We start from the raw sequence: 15,718 nt of genomic DNA, 5'->3' as shown, positions 1-15,718 counted from the left end.
GAAATGTTACAATTTGACCCACAGGCCACCCCTCCAGAAATCTCGCTTTATAATCTACTTGTTCCCCTTCTATCGCAATGATCCCTGGGCAAGAAAACTGGAGCATTGTGATCAGACTAATGACATAACAATAGCAACAACAATAAAATCATGACAATCCTCAAACCAGAGGACTCAGCTAGGTTCAAAGTCGTATGCAGATTAAGTCCATAGTTCGTCCATTCCATAGGCAGGCAGTAGCTGAGGATTCAGAGCAATAATCATGCAGCACCTGAAGCCAGGGGGCGCATTCAGGCCACAAGGGAGATAACATATATGTTTTAATCACACCAGCATAGGCAAATATTGTCCATCAAGTAGAATACATACAAGAGAGTGGTCTTGTGATAAAACAGTGGCAGGAATGGGATCTCATCCTGGTCTAGTATACCAGACTTTTATCCCCCTCCCTATGGGAGTTACAGATGGGTCAATATATAGGGCTATGGGAGGTACATGCACTGGCCATAAAGATAAAACAAAACTTCTCTGCAAGATGCTCTTACCTCCTGGACATTTTGGGTACACTACCGTGACCTTTGGGGGCCATTCAGCTGTTATTCCAGGAATACACAGGAGGCCAGCTTCCAGGCCTTTTCCCCAAGGTGCCAGAAGGGCCAGCCATTGCTGGTCCATGTGTCGAAACGTCCAGGGCCAGGTCCATTCAACAGTGTCTCCAGGGCTTAATGCAGTAGGGGTTGGCAGCAGGATGTTGCTCTGCTGGCCATATCCTGGCTTCAACAACTCTTCTTTGATTTGGCCGTACAATTGCATAGGAGAGGCAGCAAGGTGTGTGAGCATATCCACAGGGCTCAAAGCTCCTTTACGTGACTCCTCATTCAAACATCGCAGCACTGTCCATAGGTAAACTAACCAACCCCGTAGACTACTGGTGTATGGCTTCAGGCCAGATTTCAACCGTTGTACCTCTCTATCATGCCTGCCCCAGTAGCATTATATGGTACGTGAAATTTCCATTTTATTCCTAATTGCTGCACCCATTCTTGTAACACATGTCCAGTAAAGTGGGTGCTTTGATCGCTTTTAATCACCTGTGGCCAGCCATAGGCCGCAAAGAGATGCTCCAGGTCTCTCTTGGTGGTTTGCTGATCTGCACGATGTGCAGAAAAGCAGCCAATAGTCCAGTAGCCATGTCCACACAAGTCATGACATACCGATATCCTTCTGATATGCACAAAGGCCCAATATAGTCTATTTGTCACCTGACAAGGGGTACTGGCCACCTTACTATTGTTCCATGTTGCTGTGGGACTCAATGTAAGTCCCTCTTTAGAGCACACAAGGCACTCCTTCCGGGCTCTGCTGACTTTTTCAAAGGTCAATGGCAAGCCCCACCAACGGGCTACAGCCCACACTGTCTTTTGCCCCACGTGCAACAAACACTGGTGTAGCCATTGGGCCACATCAGAGGCAGGCTTTCCTTCTAAGCCAGTGTGTCTGCTTCATCATTCCCTGGGGATGCCAAAGGCAAATGGCCAGTCACATGACATACAATAAGAGTCTTAGTCTGACCAGAGGCCCATAGGTCTTGCCACAACTCTTGCCCCCAAAGGGGCCAGTGACCAACCATCCAGTTGGCATGATACCACGTCAGTAGCCACAGGGTCAAGCCCCAATAGACGGCCCAGCTGTCAGTGCAGACAACTACGGGGTAAGGCTCTTGGGTGATCACGAGCCATACTGCCCACAACTCAGCCCATTGACTGCTTTTCCCCTTTCCATCCTCCATCCATATTGTCTCAGTCTTAGGATGGAAAGCCACAGCCCTCCACTTTGGGGGCTGCCCACAACTAGAGCCGTCTGTGTACCAAGCATCTTCAGGTATAGGGGCTTTTCCCTCCTGATAAGGCTCAAAAGCAAGTTCTTCCTGCTTTCCACTGGTGTATGTCACTGGCTCCAATAAGCATTGGAGTTCTCCACTTAAGGGGTGGGCTAGTAGAGAGGGTGCTGCGCTGCTGTAAATATGCTCTGCCCCATCTGGCCAGTGAAGGTGTCTGTGCCATGCCACTCCATGGCCTTTGGGTCCAGTCTCGCACCCACCCTGCGATGGGATAGGTGGTTATTACCTTGGTTGGAGCTATTCCGGCGATGGGCTCCATAGCCAGTAAGGCATGGTACAGAGCAGCCAGTTGCTTCTCTGTCAAGGTGTACTGGACCTCTGCTCCTTTCTATAGTTGTGACCAGAATCCAATAGGTTGGTGTGTCTGTTCAAGCCACTGCCAAAGACCCCATCCATAACCATCTTCGGTTACATGAACATCTAGTTCACAGGGCCTTGATGAGTCCATTACATTTAAGACCTGTACGACCTTGACTACCTGTTTGGCAGCAGTAAAAGCAGCTACACGTCTCATCCCAGTCCTACCTGATGCCCTTCCGTACCAACCGGTATAAGGGCTTCAGAATTTGTGCCAAGTGCAGGATAAACACTCTCCAGTAGCCCCAAAGACCCAAAAACTCTTGTTATACTGCCACCGTGGTAGGGGTGGGGAAAGCCTGGACCTTGTCTATAACTGCTTCAAGAACAACTTCAGTTTTACCCGACCAGACAACCCCCAAGAATTTCACAGACAAACCAGGTCCCTGAACTTTGGTGCTGTTCACAGCCCATCCTTTTTCCTGTAGATGTTCCAACAGTCTAGGAACTGCCCCTTCTAAATCTGCAAGAGAATCAGATGTGAGCATAATGTCATTAATGTAGTGATACAACTGCACTGTTTGTGGTTTCTTCCATGTGGCCAAGTCCTGAGCTACAAGTCCATGACAGATGGTGGGGCTGTGGAGATATATCCCTGTGGAAGGACAGTGAATGTCCACTGCTGGCCTTCCCACATGAAGGCAAACTGTTCCTGGCTTTCCTGTGCTATGTCAATAGAGAAGAAAGCATTAGCAAGGTCTACTACATAATGATACGTTCCCAGTTCATGGCTGAGGGTGTCCAGAATGTCTGCTATAGAGGGGACAGCAGCATGCAAAGGGAGTGTGACTTTATTTAATTCTCTGTACTCCACAGTCATATGCCAGGAGCCATCTGGCTTTCTCACTGGCCACACTGGGGAATTAAAAGGACTATGAGTGGACTTTATGATGCCCACCCTCTCCAACTCCTGTAGAGTTTCTCCAATTTCCTCGTGCCCCCTAGGCAATTTATACTTAGTATTTGTCACCCACAGAGATACAGGCAGAGCTAAAGTTGGGTGCTTAGCATGTCCCCTCAGAAGTGCCTTTACCACACGTACCCTCAGTCTGAATTCACCTGCAGTGGTCTGTAACCACAGGCCCTACAGGATATCTACCCCCAAAATACATTCAGGAATGGGAGAAATGCACAGTATACTCCTTTGGGGGTAAATGCCCTAACCCCAATTAGATTTGGGCTTTCTCCACTCTAATTGCCTTACCCCTATAGCCATCTATCACAGCAGGGGTCCTGGGAAAATGCTCAGGGTTGCCATGAATCAGAGAACACTCAGCTCTTGTGTCCACCAGTGCAAGGACACATTATACATTCACAGGGGACCAGTGAATTGCTAATTCTACATGTGGCCTCTGGTCCCCACCATATCCCCCAAGGTGGGGTCTTTGAACCCCCCATCAGTAGAACCGCAATGCCCAATCATCCTCCTGTGGGGGTGAGGGCTCAGGCGAATCCTGAGTACTGTCTCCCCTGAAGTTTTGCAGGGACACAGGCCAGGTACGAGGCCTTGACTCTGGTTTCCATGTCCTGGACCTCAGCGGCTGGAACTGCTGCTCTGGCTTTAATTGGTGCCACAGTTCTAACAATATTCTATTGGGCTGCCCATTTAGTTTTTCTTTCACTAACCTGGCCTTTATCAAATCAACCCACATCTGGGTCCTCAAGACCTTCACGGGGCCTTTTGCACTTCTCCTTTCAGTCGTGGCCAGTACTTCCCTCCGTGCCCTTATTGTTCCAATCTCCCTCGGATCTGCTAAAACACGAGTAGCCTCACTTATGAGTTGCCCTAGGTGGGGGCAAGAGTATTCACTAGGGACCCAAAGAGAGATGTGGGAGCTGTATGCAGAAGCAGATTTCTCATTCCTATAGTGAACACCTCCTCATCAGGGCCCTGGGGGTCCATATTATAGATGATGTTTTTCATACCCAATTCCCGCAGTACCCAGTTGAGATCTGCATATGTTTTCCAACTACTGGGAAAATATGGTAAATCACCCTGATTAGGCCAAACTATCCTGATGGCAGCTGTCAGCCACTCCAGGAGTGTTTGATTTCCTGAGGCATGATGGGCACTTTGCAACCGCTGCCAGAGGGAAGGGTGAGTAGTCAGGGAAGCCACTCTACTCATCTCAGTACCCGACTTAACAATGTTCTCTACCCCCATATCCCAGAGACCTAAAAGTCATGTAGGCAGAGATTCTGATGGCCTCTGCCTATACCAGACACTCATGTCCACCAGCTCATCCTGGGTATAGGGGCAGGGCACCGACCGAGTGCTGCACAACCTGGGGAGGGACTGCCCCTCCCCATGAGGAGCCCGTGGTTGTTTCGTTTTTATTTTCTTAATTACAGCTGGGCAGGCCTTTAAAACAGGAGAAGATGGTACCTCCAGCGGTGGCCTAGGTAGCCAATCCACCAGTGGCCCTGCCTCCTCCTCTTCTCCCTCGGGCTCCTCCACCAACTGCTCGTCCTCCACCATTTCAGGGACTGAAGACACCACTCTTCCCTCCCCCTCCCCACAGCCTGCAACACGGCTTTTCCTGCTGCCTCCCCTCTTGCCACTAAGGAGTCTTTTAGGAGCGTGATCTGTCTTTTCAATAACTGTCTCTCTTCTTTAATAGCATCCCATAGGTTATCTCCCAGCTCCTCCAAGAAATGCTGAAGTGTGTCTCTCTCCCACTTAAGTCCCTCTCCTTCCTTGCTAATAACCCTTTCGATAATCCTCTCTTTCTCCTGTATAACATTTTCCACAATCTCGATGAAAAGAGACCCTACAATGCCAGATGCTACATGGCCCCCTAAGGTCTCCAAGCAGTCTTCCAACTTAACAGAGGGCTAATTCTGCAGCTTCCGGTGTTTTCACCCTTCCCCAGTTCTGGGGAAAGACCCACCCCTCTAGGAGGTACTTTACCCTAGACCAATTCCCCACTAGGGGTTCCCAAGTTGGGAGCCCCACAGCTGGGGGGAATAACAGCAGGGGAAGCTACACCCTTTGCTGCTGCATCCCCTGGGGCCTCCCCACCATCCACAGGGGGTCTTCCGGGCATTTCCCCACCATTTCTAGGGGCAGCCCTCCCAAAGGTTGCACCCATTATGACAGATTTCTGGTTCAGAGGGACCCTGCCGACTACCACCAGATAGATGTAAGTCCGGGAAGAGGAAATCCCGGGGCAAAATACCTCTAAAAACTGAAATCAAAGGGAGAAATGAACTTTAAAACCCGTGTATTGCTTACAAACTGCAGTCCAGCACGGTCTCTCTATCCTGTTCCGCAAGCAGCAAGCAAGCAAACAAGCCCCTCCCCTTAACCTCTCACGTTCAGACACACCCTGGGTTGCCTAGGTTATTACCCACTGACATGGAGATGAACTTCTCTCCACCCCGGAGGATATGCAAATGTACCAAAGCCAGGCGAGATATTCTGGAAATGTTACAATTTTACCCATAGATGGGAAATACAGACTGCCTTGGGAATGATAAAGAAGGAAAGGAGATGAAGCAGGAAAGACAGGTAAACTATAGGAGTGAGGTCACTGGGTAGGCAGGAGGGTGTGGGCACAAATGCACAGGGCCCAGAAGGGTTGGCCTTATGAGAGACCACTCTTATTTATCTGTGTATTCCCAGGATCTTGTGGAAAGTAGTCCACAGTAGGGCTTTCAAAAAACATATGCTGAAGAGATGAATAAATGATGGCATTCTTGAACAAGATATGTATCCACTTCCACTGTGTATCAGGTTTTGAAAAAGAATACAGATTGCTCCACACACAGTAGATAGGCAACACTGTATTTATTGAGAAATGAGAATTACCCAAAAGCAAAAAAGATGAGGGCATGGAGTGGAATAAAGAATGGAGATTAGAATTCACATCTCAGGAAGTAGGTAGAAGAGGAAGGAGGTAATGGGAGAAATGCCTAACTGACCAATCGCTATTATTAGGCAGGCACAAGAGAAATCACACACAAAAGCCTCCAGGAAAGACTGAGAGAAATGAAGATCAGAAATGTCCACCCATCATGACCTTAGAGCAACGTAACACTGGACAATGACCAAGATATATGCCACAAAAGGCCTCCCCAGTCAGCCTGAGATCTACTGGAAGCTCCCCCTTCTTCCCACCTGACCATGGTTTCACCTCTGGCATTGCCACCTGTGCCTTAATGTGCTCTCTAGAGCCTGGTGCAAGGTGTAGTCTTCAGGACTCCTTCCACCTGATCCTCTGGGGCATTTTCATTGACAAACACTCAGGCCACCAGTCTCTGCCCACTGAGAATCTTCAATATCAATCATTTCCCTGTCCAATCTAATGGGCTCAAGGAGCTGAGAAAATGAGAAGCAGCAGCCCCTTGCCAAGACATGCAGGGCTCCTAATGGAAAAGCTCAACTAACAACCCTAAGACCCTTAAGGACAGTTTTGTCCTTTCTTTTTTAAAACAGGGAAATCTAACAGAGGCGATGCCATCAGTACTCATCATCATAGTATCTAACCCCACACCCAGAACAGACCCTTTAGAAATAGCTTTAATTTTCCCAGGCATTTGTGATGTCATCTGGATTGAAAACTGTATTACTGGCCTTTCTAAGGGAGTATTTCACAGTGCTAGATATTTCCACTGTCTAAAATGCCTGTTACACTCCCCCACTCAACCGGAGAGGGTGCACAGAGCACAAGCAAGCCTACCAGTAGTATCTCTCACTTCCTGTCATTACAGTCTCCAAAAAAGGAAAAGAGTGGGGGAAGAGGGAAAATCTCATTCAAAGTGCTTAGGAGGACCAAAGTTGAATAATATGACAAAGATGTGTATCATATTACCCAATCCAGAATAATAAAATCTGATCCAAAAATTAGTTTCAGTCTTCTATACTGTTCATATAGTGTTAATTAGAAGATATGGCATATTAAAAATATAAATGTATATTTATTTGCTAATCTTGTAGACACTGTTGTGAATCTATTGTTGAACTGCAAATTCCTTCATTTATATACCATAACCACCTTGCATGAACTGTTTTCCAGTTCTAGTTTCTATAAAGAAAACAAAAACCTGAAAACATTCCTGAAGTGATCTATGTGCAGAGTCCTTCTAAACTTTTAAGATTCCCTCCCATCTTTTTCAGTTTGCTTATCCATATAACTGAGCAGTAATTTCTTTTGCTGACTTGAAATTAATTGAGCCATTCCAAAGCTTGAAATACTTCTCACAAAACCATTCTTTTTGAAATCAAATTACACTGAACTCAAATTTCACTGGCTCACAGTCATATTTAATTACATTGAATAATTACAGTAACAAGTACAACAAACATAAACAGAGGAATAAATACAACTGTCTCTCTGTAAGCACAGGACTGATTGAGGCCACATGGTCAGAGGTCTATCCGGCCCAGTGGCTCCCAGAGTTAACAGCAAGTGCTCAGTGCACCAAGTTGGTTAAAATGTAGGTTGGATAAGGTACTTCCACTGTACATCAGGTTCAAAATACTGTAATTAATGTTAGCTGTCATGAATACCCCAAACTTAGATTTTAATTTACCAAAATGTCAGTACAATTACTAAAACTTGTGAGTGGCAGATTTTCCTGTTACCTAGATTCTTCTTTATCAACAGGAAGAGCAGCCAGAGGTTTGAAGGAAAGGGAACTCATTTTCAATACCTTTGTTAGGTCTGTTTGTTCTTCCGTCTCTTCCACTAGACTCTAAGCTCCCTGGCATATGTCTCCTTTGTAACTGTATCACAGAATTTGACACTCAGTGAATGCCCAATAAACTTGGTCAGTAAACTTGCTTAATGTGTTCACACATCCTAACCTGGATCAGTATTTCAGCTGCTATCAATGATGACCTATAAATAAAATTTTCTGGGGCTGGAAAAACAGAACATTTGGAAGGTTTGATTCATTGTCTACTAATTGCTAGTATTTTCCATCTCTTTTTCTTTACATTGTATGTATCTTTCCTGACACTGGTTAATTGAATTTATAAATTAGAGTCCTATTTATACTTACATTAGGATTGCATTAATGCTAATAACATTCTGTAAACTATTCTGATTAAAGCCATTAGTGCCTATTAAAAAATAAAATCGGGTTGAATGTCCTATTGAGTTTGAATTTCACATTCCCACAATGTGTGGAGCTAATACTTCCTGTTTCTGGCACTTCTATTGAGAACAAAAGTTCTCCCGGAACTAACAAATTACTTCCCTTCCAACACAATTATATAATCTGAGAGTTGAATGGCACCCTAGGGATTATTTTGTGGTCCAAACTCCCTCCCAATTAAGGGATCCCATCAAAAACTACTCAACCTTTCTGGGCAGCGAGGGTTATTTATCTCTAAGGCCCACATTAGAGTGCTGCACCCTTAGTAGGTAATACATACTTGTTTAATTGAATTGCACAAGTCTAAAATGGGCCCGTTTCATTAATTTTGGTTTTCCTAGGCTTAGGCTGTAACATCCACTGAATCTGTAATTAAAAATTTGCATGAATCTTCTCATTAACCAATGTTCAAAAAGAAATTCAGTACAGGAAACTCCACAGTCAAATACTTTAACATTAATGTTGCTAATGTCAGTACACAAAAAACTCTAGCAACAAAAAATCAAGTCTTTGTTAGTTTTATTTATGATTTGTAACGGGTTTCCAATTTATCCAAAACATTCACATGTTCTCAATTCCTAGTATGATTTTTTTTTAATGAATAAAGTCTTGCATCATTCACACAACTAAATTATACACCTTTACTTATAATTGGGGTGCTCACAGACTTAACCATAGTACTGTAGTAAGACATGTTATTATGCTAATTAGATTTCCCTCCAGTTAAAACAGCCTGTGTTCACATTTGATTTCCCCTGATATGACATAATAATGAAAAAAACAAAGCCTCTGGAGCAGTAAACACCACCAATAATTTTACTTTACTCAAGTATGCATTCCAAAACAGTACTACAGCATGGCCCTGCTTAGTACTCCTATTGCAATGGATCTGTTTTGGGGGCTTTTACAATACATGTTAGGACACAAAGTATACTTTCCAAATTCCATTTCCTTGTTTTGCTGAAAGAGAACACTCTCTCTCTCCTCTCTCTCTCTCTCTCTCTGAAAGGGAACACTCTCTCTCTCTCTCCTCTCTCTCTCCTCTCTCTCTGAAAGGGAACACACTCTCTCTCTCTCTCTCTCTCTCTCTGAAAGGGAACACTCTCTCTCTCTCTCTCTCTCTCCTCTCTCTCTCCTCTCTCTCTGAAAGGGAACACACACACTCTCTCTCTCTCTCTCTCTGAAAGGGAACACTCTCTCTCTCTCTCTCTCTCTCCCTCCCTCCCTCAATCACACGACAGTGCTTTGCAAATTTTTTTCAGGCAATAATTTAACTCCCACTTCCTCCTAAATATCTCTACACAGCAACTCCTGGCAATCCATCTGTCTCTTTCATCATAGTTTCTTTTCTTAACTAACGGGTCAAGTTCCTTTTCCCCCATTTCAACATGATGCCCTGCCACAATAGCCCATTGCTGACTGCCGGAATATATAGTATACTGAATTTCACTGGCCCTCATTGTTCCCAGTTTAACTGCCATTTTACCACGATCTACACAAGTGGAACGTGTTCCCACAGGAATCATGAATTTCCAAAGCAGCTACTCTTTGTGGATTTACAAAACATTTGCCTCCTCTGAATTCCCTTTATCACCACAGAAACGTCTTTGGGAGGCTGAGATTTTTTTAAGTACCCTGAGCAAAAACCAAAACAAAACAAAAAAAACATTCTAAGCACTTCTATTTTCCTAGCAAATTGAATCCTAAGGGCCTTCCCATAAAGCGATGTCAGGGCAAAGATCCTAAATGCCTTGTTTGGCTTTCTCAATTAAAATGAGAAATTTTCAGCCTACAAAGATCATCCTATCTAATGTCCTTTCTTCCATAAGTACCACCCAGCGCACTGTAAAATAAACTCGCTTTGGCTTTTGCACAACGCCCTAAAATCTTCCCAAGAAACACACACACTCACACACTGCAAACCCCAAACCTACGAATTAGGTGGACTATTTCTCTGCCACAAAGGGCCGGCGTGCGCCTCGTGCACAGCGGCCTCTGCACACATGTGCTGGGCTGACAAGTGCAGGGCTGACCTTCCTGGATCCAAAAGCCTGGAGGCCTGGACCGAAAGTCACAGATTTTCCCCACGCATTGCCTCCTCTCCGTGGTCACTCTCCCCAGTGGCAGGAGGCCGGCTATGAAGTGCCCCGGCCGCAGGCTGGCCTACCCCTCAGCCAGGCCGGTATGGCCACGCTCAAACCCACTTCCCCTCGGCCCGCCGTCTTTTTTCCTTCCCTCTTCTTCGCCTCAGGAAATTGGGTCGGAACTTCACTGGGCAGAGTGGAGCAGCCCTGCCTGGAGCCAAGCACACACTCCCTAAACGGCCGCGCCCCCCAAGCCTCGGCCCGAGGCGGCGGCCGACCCCGGCGCCCACCGGCTGGCCCGGCGTCTCACCTCCTCCTCGCTCTCGCTGCGGAAACACAGGCATGCGGCCCGTTTCTTGTAGCCGTCGCCGTCATAGGTGCGGGTCTGGTTCGACTTGAGCTTCATCATCCTCCAGGCGCGGGTGGGGGTGCGGTGTGGGTCGCGGGAGTCGAGGGTGGGGAGCCCGCTCCGGCGGCCGCGCGCGTGCGCGCGCCCCCGACTCGGCCAAGGGAAGCAGGGAGGAGGAGACGCCTCTCCGCTACACGGCTCCGCCGCAGGCCCGCCACGACCCCCTCATTCCCCGCGGCCCAGGCTCCGCACTGCCGCCGCCGTCACGGCTGCCGCCGCCCCCTCTGTCGCTGCCACCCCCGACGACGACCGCGCCGCCATCTTGGGCGCGCTGCGTCAGCGGCGTAAAGCCGCGCTGGTCTGCGGGAAGGCCGCGCGCTCGCAGCGCAGGCCACATTCGGGAATCGTGCCCTCCCAGTCCGCGCGGCGTAAAAGAGCCTCTGGAAGGAGAGGGCCGCGCGACTCAAGGCCGCCGCTACGCCAGGAGCGTAGGGGTGGCGCGCGCCAAGTAAGTCAGGGGAGGAAGGGGTGCGGGTACAGGGCTGACCGGCTCTGCCGGGTAGCGGCTCGGGCGGAGACCTGGCTAGCCAGCCCTGTGGCTCGACGGAGGGGGAAACGGGTACTTGCCCAAGGTCACGCCGCGAGTCTGCAGCGAAAGACCTACCCCAAGGTCAGGCCGCCCGGGCTTGGCCCTGCCGGTCTTTCGGAAAGGGTGAACGGGGAAGGTCCTGAAGAAAATGTGGTTTGCAGTTACACGCAAAGGAGAGTGCAACCGGAGATGCCTGGGATTAGGCACTGCAAGGAAACGGCGGGTGGCGGGGGCATGCACATTGCCACGAGACATCCAGAAGCTCCGGAAATCTTAACGGGCTGGGGCACGTACTCCATTAGAAAGAACAGATGTTTATCCTGCAGTCCTTTATTGGTACAAAACAGTAAATGCTTCCTCTTAAACAGAAGGACCAAAAAGGAAGACATACTTGTTTGTGTACACATGCAATACAAATTATAAGGTATCGTTTCTGGCATTAAAACGAGGAGTATATATTGTAGATGTCAGACAGATTATCCAGGGGAAGATAGCCAGACGCTCTCGAGGAAGGAAAAACAGTATGCCTGTGAATGTTCGCAGCAGCCCAGACCGAACCTAGTAACTTGCTGATGCCCTGAACATGCTGAAAATGCTGTGCAGGATCTGTGAATTGCTTATTACCCTTTTAAATCTGCTTATATTTAGCAGTCTGAAAAGATCAGGATTTGAAACCAAGTTTAGGTTGACTCTCAATTACATCATTTATTTACCTCTGTAAAATAGAGGTAATAAACCTGTTTGGTGCTTGGCACATGTAGTAACATTATGCTGCAACTAATACAGATATTTCAATCAACCCTTGCCACATAAAACAGATTAATTTCTGTCAATTCTCATGCAACAGAATTCCCCAAATCTTGGTCATTTTGGTTGTCTTTCTAGCTTTCTCCTCTGCCATTATGTCTCTAAAGGAAAGGAAGAAAAAACAAAGTTCTGATTGTAGAAATAATGTAATATGCTCATTATCAAGAATTTGAACAATACAGAGGCCATAAAAAAACAAAATTATGGACATCTTTGAGCACATTCTATAGAGCTCTATATCCTGCCTCTTCTCTGGTCTTTTTCCTCAAATCTTTTTTTAAAAAATGTCATTCCTAATGACTACCTAATAGTCCATCATAAGGATTTACCATGAATTACTTTACCATTGTTAGAAACTCAGGTTGTGTCCTTTGTCTCCTTAGAACAGCAAATGAACATCCCTGTATATAAATCCTTGTCCCTATCTTAGTTCCTTGAGATAAATTCCCAGAGGCAGATTGGGGGTATGGCTCTTGCTGCCTTTGCCAAAGTCTTCCCAGAAAACTTGTGTGAGTACAATCACACCAGCAGCTAGACAGCCACACTGTATATATCTGACACTTTGAGGTTGAAAGCAGAATTGCAAATGGTATTTCAGGTTTCAGTATAACAGACTAAAGATTATAAGCAAGTTAGACTGCATACTACTTTGGGCAGGCACTGTGTCATTTACCTTCCTATCCACCTAGCACAGGGCCTTGTCCATAGTAAGATCTCAGTAAACGTTGATTGGTCAGATGGATAAAGGTTTTCTATTGGTTTCGAATTCCTCCCCTATCTATTATGGTTCTGTTTAGCTGCAAGAACCCACAAGATGACTCTCAGATACCTTGCTGTAGTAGTAATAATACTTTCTCTTCCTACCAAGGTATTCCACCATTTCCTGGGAGATAATGGGTAAATATTAGATTTAAATTCATTAAAAATTTATACTTTTTTTTGGTATCATTAATGTACAATTACATGAGCAACATTATGGTTACAGAATACCCCCCATTATCAAGTCCCCATCACATACCCCATTACAGTCACTGTCCATCAGCATAGTAAGATGCTATAGAATCACTACTTGTCTTCTCTGTGCTATACTGCCTTCACCATGCCCCTCCCCCTACATTATGTGTGCTAATCGTAATGCCCCCTTTTCCCCCTTATCCCTCCCTTCCCACCCATCCTTCCCAGCCCCTTTCCCTTTGGTAACTTTAGTCTATTCTTGGGTTCTGTTAATCTGCTGCTGTTTTGTTCCTTCAGTTTTTGCTTTGTTCTTATACTCCACATATGAGTGAAATCATTTGGTCCTTGTCTTTCTCTGCCTGGCTTATTTCACTGAGCATAATATCCTCTAGTTCCATCCAAGTTGTTGCAAATGGTAGGATTTGTTTTCTTCTTATGGCTGAATAATATTCCATTGTGTATATGTACCACATCTTCTTTATCCATTCACCTACTAATGGACACATAGGTTGCTTCCATTTCTTGGCTATTTCAAGGCTAATAGTGCTGCGATAAACATAGGGGTGCATGTCTTAAAATTTATACTTCTTGACATTCCAGTTAAATACTTCTCTGAAAGTCATGTAAGAAAAAACTATGTAAAATGTTTCCTGTTTCCCTATGACCACATTAAAACCAAGTAGCATACCGATGCCCTGTACTCTCCAGTAGCCTAAGCCAGAAACCTGGGAATTGATATATGTCTTACCTTTCATCCAGTTGATAGCAAACTCCATTGCTTCTACCTTTTTGACATACTCAACCCCATCTCCTTCTCTCCTTGCCTTCTACCATTACTTTATTAGAACTTTTCTTCCTGCCAGGCCCATGATCTTCTTGGGTCCCAACCAGTCCCCTTCAACCCCCCCCATCCACCCACTTCAGCAAGAGGAATCCTTCCCAAATGCAGACCAAAATAAGTCATGCCCTTGATTAAAATACTACAGTTGGTCCTCAGTGCTTTGAAGATAAAATTCAAACACTACCAGAGATAAGGAGATAAAAGATGGTGCAAAAGCTGGCCCCAGCCAACCTTACCCTATAGTCTAGTCATTCTGAACTACCTACAGTTTCTTGAACCTCTAAACAGTCTTCCAAGTCTTTGAACGTGTTTTCCTGCAATCTGCAGGTCTCTTCTTCCAACACCCTCATACACTCCTTTGCACCTCCCCTCTCACCTAGAAAGAGGCCAAATAATATTTATCCTTCAAAACTCAGATTACAAGTTTCCTCCTCCTGGAAGCCCTCCCTAACTGCTTCTATGCCTCCTACTGGCCTGGATTTGTCCTGCTTTATGATGTTGTCACAGTGTCACTGTTTTCTTGTCAATCTCTCATTTCAAACTTCTTGAAAACAGGATCTGTGTCTCACTTATCCTTGCTTATTTCACTCAGCAATTATTCCAGGCCTGACATCTAACACATCTCAAAAATTTTTGTTAATGAAAAAACAACTATCACCCTTCCAGAACCTGATCTTTAGTTACTGAAGTACTTGCCCAGTATGGAATGAGGCTTACTTATCTACAGGAACCTATAACACCCGAAAACTCTGTCTTCTGAATGAAGATAACACATCAGTCTCCTATTTCACATTTCAGAGATCATCTGTTAAAGGCCAGTCCCAGATGAAGTGACAAATAAAATACAGAAAATTGATTCTCACAGGTTCCTTATTTCACCTTGTTCCCTTAACATTACCTCTCACTCCTCCCACCTCACTGGGACTACTTGGTCCATCCCATCAGGTCCCCCAAGAGCACCTTTTGTTTCTGATCTTTGTTTTTGTATTAGTTACCTGTTGCTGTATAACAAATCTCCCCAAAACTCAATGGCTTAAAATATTATTTTTCATGTGGGTTAAGAATCCTGGAGAGGTTTGGCTGAGCAGTTCTGGCTTGGTGTCTCTCATAAAGTTACAGTCAGATGTTGGCTAGGGCTGCAGTCATCTGAAGACTTGACTGGGGCTGGAGGATCTACTTCCAAGGTGGCTTGCTTATATGACCAGCAGTTGGAAGGAGGCTCAGTACCTTTCCATGTGGACTTCTCCATGTGGCTACTTGAGCACCCTCATACATGGTGTCTAGATTCTTCCCAGAGTGAACAACATAGGATTCTAAGACTGAACTGCAATGCCTTTTTTGACCTAGCCTTGAAAGTCACTTTATCAGTTCCACAGCTTTCTATTGATCATACAAGATCACACAAGTCAATATAGGAGGAGGTTACAAGGATACCAGAGGCAAGAATCACTAGGGGCCATGTTAGAAGCTGCCTACCTCTAATAAAAGTTACCTGGCCTGTAGTTCATTCATGTAGTTGCCCCTATATCCCAGGCAGTGTACTTAACAGAGGGTAAGGAAATAATTCTTGAGAAGGGGATTATCTTCCATAATTTTTGAAAGGGGGATTACCTTCCATAGGGGATAGTGGGTAGTAACAGATTTAAATCAAGTAAACTAATCCCAACTAATATGTTATTCTACAACTTTCCAAAAGTCCTAAAGGGTAAAACTCAATAAATATATTTCAAGTTCC

At 45.6% G+C, this 15,718-nt stretch overlaps 1 protein-coding gene across 2 annotated transcripts in view; it reads right to left on the bottom strand.

Annotated features, from left to right (window-relative positions):
* Positions 1 to 11,093, bottom strand: part of NUDT3 (nudix hydrolase 3) — a 131,918-nt gene extending 120,825 nt beyond the window's left edge. The window contains exon 1 of one of the 2 annotated variants that reach the window (XM_036887052.2): positions 10,754 to 11,093. In XM_036887052.2, coding sequence (XP_036742947.2) covers positions 10,754 to 10,852 — 99 coding nt within the window. In that variant the 5' untranslated portion in view covers positions 10,853 to 11,093. The remainder of the gene's footprint in view (positions 1 to 10,753) is intronic. The other variant, XM_036887051.2, reaches the window with a different exon arrangement.
* Between the last annotated feature and the right edge of the window lie 4,625 nt (positions 11,094 to 15,718).

Source organism: Manis pentadactyla, chromosome 16, assembly GCF_030020395.1.
Source record: "Manis pentadactyla isolate mManPen7 chromosome 16, mManPen7.hap1, whole genome shotgun sequence".
Taxonomy (NCBI): domain Eukaryota; kingdom Metazoa; phylum Chordata; class Mammalia; order Pholidota; family Manidae; genus Manis; species Manis pentadactyla.
Note: the sequence above shows the minus strand (reverse complement) of the source record. Positions and strands in the feature narration are given on the sequence as shown.